This window comes from Perkinsus marinus (genome assembly GCF_000006405.1).
Source record: "Perkinsus marinus ATCC 50983 genomic scaffold scf_1104296947614, whole genome shotgun sequence".
Lineage (NCBI taxonomy): Eukaryota > Perkinsozoa > Perkinsida > Perkinsidae > Perkinsus > Perkinsus marinus.
Window position 1 is genome coordinate 1 of NW_003210556.1, and position 4,124 is coordinate 4,124.

The following is a 4,124-nucleotide window of genomic DNA, read 5'->3' on the forward strand; positions in this document are numbered from 1 at the left end:
TGATGGTATGACATATTGAAACCAGTGTTGGAATATATGCTCGTTTGCCTCAGCTGAGCTCAAGAGTTTTCTCACTAATAATAGAGATATATACACGAATTTGGGTAGGAGTGTTCAACAACAGTCTCTCGAAATTTCCTCAAATTTTTCATATTGTCATCACCGACATATGTAGCTGACCATGTGCATATTTTCCCACACTGATTGAAAGCAATATAGTATCGTTTCTTCAGGTGTCAGGCGCATTCCCATGTTGTCACTGCTCTGGACGCTCTCAAACGGGCGCCTAGTGTGGGTGGCAATCGGCCTCTGCAGAGCAGTAATTCTAGTCTCGAATTGGGCACGTTGCCGTTTAACGCGTTCAAGTCTCGTATTAGTAGAGCCTTGGTCCGAGCTAGAACGGAGGGAGGCTTATTGCCTGGTGAATCGTCAGCAGAGGCGGAAGCCAGTTCGGCAGGTCAAAGCGAACCTGAGGAGACGGGGGGGTTGGGCTTGAAGGAAATACCGGGAGGAGTATCGACATGAGCGGGGATCGAACCTGGGACCTCTGGATTTGTATCATTATTGGTATCATTGCATTTGCCGCATGCAACTGCTGTTGGGCCGTGAATATTATTTGCACATTATTGCACTGTGTTGTGTTGGTCGTTCGGAAGGCCACTGGGGGGCAATGTTGATGTGAGGAGAGTAGGAATATATGCTCGCTTTCCTCAGCTGAGCTCAGCAGGAGTTTTGTAAGCTGATTATGCAAGTTCATATACGAATTCGGGTAGGAGTGTTCAGGCACCCCAAAATTTTCCTCAGAAGTTTTATATTGTCCCTGACACATGTAGTTGATCATGTGCATCAACAGATCCTTCTGAGTGTCGTCTCGTTCGCACACTGTGGGTGAGTGCATTCAACTGGGGACCATATTTAACCGACTATATGCGGCCCGAGCCCTTGCAAGTACCATCGTAGTAAACCTCGTTGTTGATCCTAATATAAAGTGTAATTATAACGCGATCACAGTATCTGCTTCTCTTGAGAGTTTCCTCGTGAAATTCAGAAATTCGAAATTGGGTAAAAATGTACAGAAATCAACAAGATTTTCCCAGAATTTTCTCAAAATTTTCATATGCTGCTCACAGTGTGGATTTCAGGTGGATGCAGTCTAATCCTGCGGGCGGTATGCTATGCTGCTTAGCAGCAGCTTTCGGCTTCGGCACTCTGACCTCGTACTGGTTCCACTTCTCCATTTGTGGACATCTAATGCCTCTAAGCTTCAATCGTATTATTGATATCATGAAATTTCTTTGATTTCTATAGTTTCGAGTTACGAGTGTATTGATAAACTGATCGCTCGATAGTCGTGAACTTTGTGTAATTTGTCTCATTAGCTAGAGTGTCTGATAGTTATTACTCAATGAAGTCGTTCAAGCATTGTCACCTCTGTCCTATTTTTATTTTACTTTTTTGTTCTGGTTATCTAGCAAATGCATTCTGGTTATGATATCAATGAGCTAGATTATATTGAGGATATGGGTACCAATGACTTAACGGGGATTGACTCTGGTTCTAACCAGGGAAATGACTTTCCTCCTCGATAGATAGCTCTCAGTATTCTAGTGAGGAGACTAGCTATTGTGTCTGCACTAGCAGTCAGGGACAGCGTGTGTGTTATTAATCTCACTACTTATTATGAATACTGAAGTTAAACGCCTTGATCGTTAGTTGTGGGGGAAGTAAAAAGTTTTGTATTATTGGCGGTTTCAGCGAGTATGGTATGTGCATTCAGAGTGAGAGGTGATTTTCCAGCGGCTCGAATGTATGTACTGTATATACACCTTGTAGAAGTCATGCTTGGGGACTATCTTGAGACGTTACTGTAGAATATGACCATCTGTGGCAGTGTTTCTGTGGCTTTTGTGTGTTGGAATTTGTCACTATTTTGTGACATGGTGGAGTCAGTGTTGGAGGAATATATGTTCATCTTTCCCAAGCTGAGCTCAGGAGTTTCCTCGCTAATTATAGAAATTTTTCACACGAATTTGGGTATAAGTGTATGGAAACCAACAAGACTTCAGTTGGAATTTCCATATTGTCACCAACACATGTAGTTGACCATGTGCACATTTTCCCCCCACCCTGGGTGTAGTTTTCATGTTTCCTATTCTAATATCTGCTGTTGAGCTCAATACTAGTCAGATCGGTCCACTTCTTGGTAGTTTATATTCCTGTTATTATATTTATCACCATGCTTTCCGCGTTTTCCCATCTTCTGGTTGCTCCTCGTGCTGTGACTCCTCTGCTCGCCAGTGTCACTTCAGCTCAACGTGCATTCACGTCGGCAGTCCAACAGCAGAAGTTCACCACTGGCCTTCTTCGTCGCAGTTTCGCATCAGCATCATCAAAGGGTTGCTCTAGAGACTGCTGCCACTTACAGTGTCCCAAATGTGACTATGTTATGAACTCGTTCTGTCCATTCTGTCCATCATGTGATTCGTTCCAACCGGAGAAGCCTCGTAATTGCCCTACTGATTACTTCTGCTTGCTGAACCAACCGCATAAGTACTCTATTGATACTAAAGGCGCTGAGAAGTGTTATAGGCGACTTCAGAATAGACTGCATCCCGACAAAGTTGCCCACGTCGATGGTGCTAATGCAGAGGTGGCTGCTGCTGATTCTGCTATGGTTAATGACGCTATTAAAACGCTGAGGTCTCCCTTGAAGCGAGCAGAGCATTTACTGCAGTTGGAGGCCGGGGTGAAGGCTGATGATGACGAGGCTGATGGTATGGGGAATATGGATCCTAGTGTGCTGATGGAAATGTTCGAGTATAACGAGGAGATCGACGATGCTGAGGGTGACGAGAAGGAGATGTTGAAGCTGACTGAAGAGAATGATGAAAGAATCAAAGAGTGCGAGGATGAGCTCACGAGGCTGTGTGATGAGGCTCATGACTGGGAGGCGGTGGAAAATGAAGTGAATCGGCTGAGGTTCCTCACCCGTATTGATGATAGGCTGAAGGGCACTGTTAACAAAATGTGAAGTGCCTTTGTTCTCTATTTTCTCATTCCTATCATTACCATCATTACTGATGTATACTACTACTGGATATCATATAGATCGGTTTCTACTCAGTGTTCACAAACAGTTTTGCGTTCCTTCGTATGAGTGGTGCCAAAGGATCAATGCTAGCCTACTGATAGCATTGATGGAAGTCCTACAAACTATCTTTAAAATTGATCCCACTGTGAACAAACAAGTGCAATAATGTGGAATCAATGCCTAGGTGGGAGGACTTGCATCGGGAAATGGTAGCGAGTTTGTGGTTTCGAGGGGTAAGGTCGTGTTACTCTCTCGTGACTGCTGGGCTTGCTGGTTACCCCATGTTGGTGATAATCATACTGCAAGGCAGAAGACTCAAATCGATCAGAATGGCGCGCGCGATTTTTCCTTGAGACTTGGCCGGGTTGCAGAGTCCGTGTCTCCACTTCTGTACTAAACCACTTTTGTACTAAACGATGATAGGTGAGCGATTTATACCGGATCTGGACTTTTTCGCACGCAAACGATTAAGTTTTTTAGTGGGTAAAATATCCACTGTTGTACCAAATTCTGCACGTTTTTACTCACTTTATTTTTCCGATAAAGAAATTTTTGACACCGGGTGAAACTTTACTTCCACTTCTGCACTAAATTTTTGGGATGCTTTTGCACGGGTTAAATTTTACGACTTGGGTTTTTTCACACGTCTTAAAACGACCTGCCTTCCGCTACTGTGAGTGAAGCCCTCACTGCGAGGAGAGCCGAGGACGTCCTGCGTCTAACGCAATTTAACAAGTCTCAACGTATAACCTCATTCCTTGTAGTCTACAAGTGTAGACTCCTAAATTATGTCGTAATTATTACAGACCGTTGTGCGCTCCAGCGCAGTGTACGGAGACTCATGAACCATTATACGGTTTCCCGGTGTTTGTACTTGACTGTATTGCTCTGTTATTACTGTTATTGTATTGTGCGCCGTGACACCGGTGGCGTCACGTATTTCTGCATGCGTGCTGAGGCCTTACTCGGGCACTTGCCCAGTGCTCTTAAAGGTAGACTGAGGACAGGAGTGAGCTAAGCTTCTCATTCTTAC

At 44.3% G+C, this 4,124-nt stretch overlaps 2 protein-coding genes across 2 annotated transcripts; both read left to right on the forward strand.

The window, feature by feature from the left end:
- Nucleotides 1-233: 233 nt before the first annotated feature.
- Nucleotides 234-485, forward strand: Pmar_PMAR001907 (hypothetical protein; the record flags this gene model as incomplete). Its single annotated transcript, XM_002779343.1, has 1 exon — nt 234-485. A coding segment is annotated over one exon (252 nt), but the record flags the coding sequence as incomplete, so codon positions are not given.
- A 1,751-nt stretch (nt 486-2,236) lies between these two features.
- Pmar_PMAR001908 (conserved hypothetical protein) lies at nt 2,237-3,031 on the forward strand (the record flags this gene model as incomplete). Its single annotated transcript, XM_002779344.1, has 1 exon — nt 2,237-3,031. One exon carries the CDS (start codon nt 2,237-2,239, stop codon nt 3,029-3,031), a length of 795 nt encoding a protein of 264 aa, XP_002779390.1.
- Nucleotides 3,032-4,124: the final 1,093 nt, after the last annotated feature.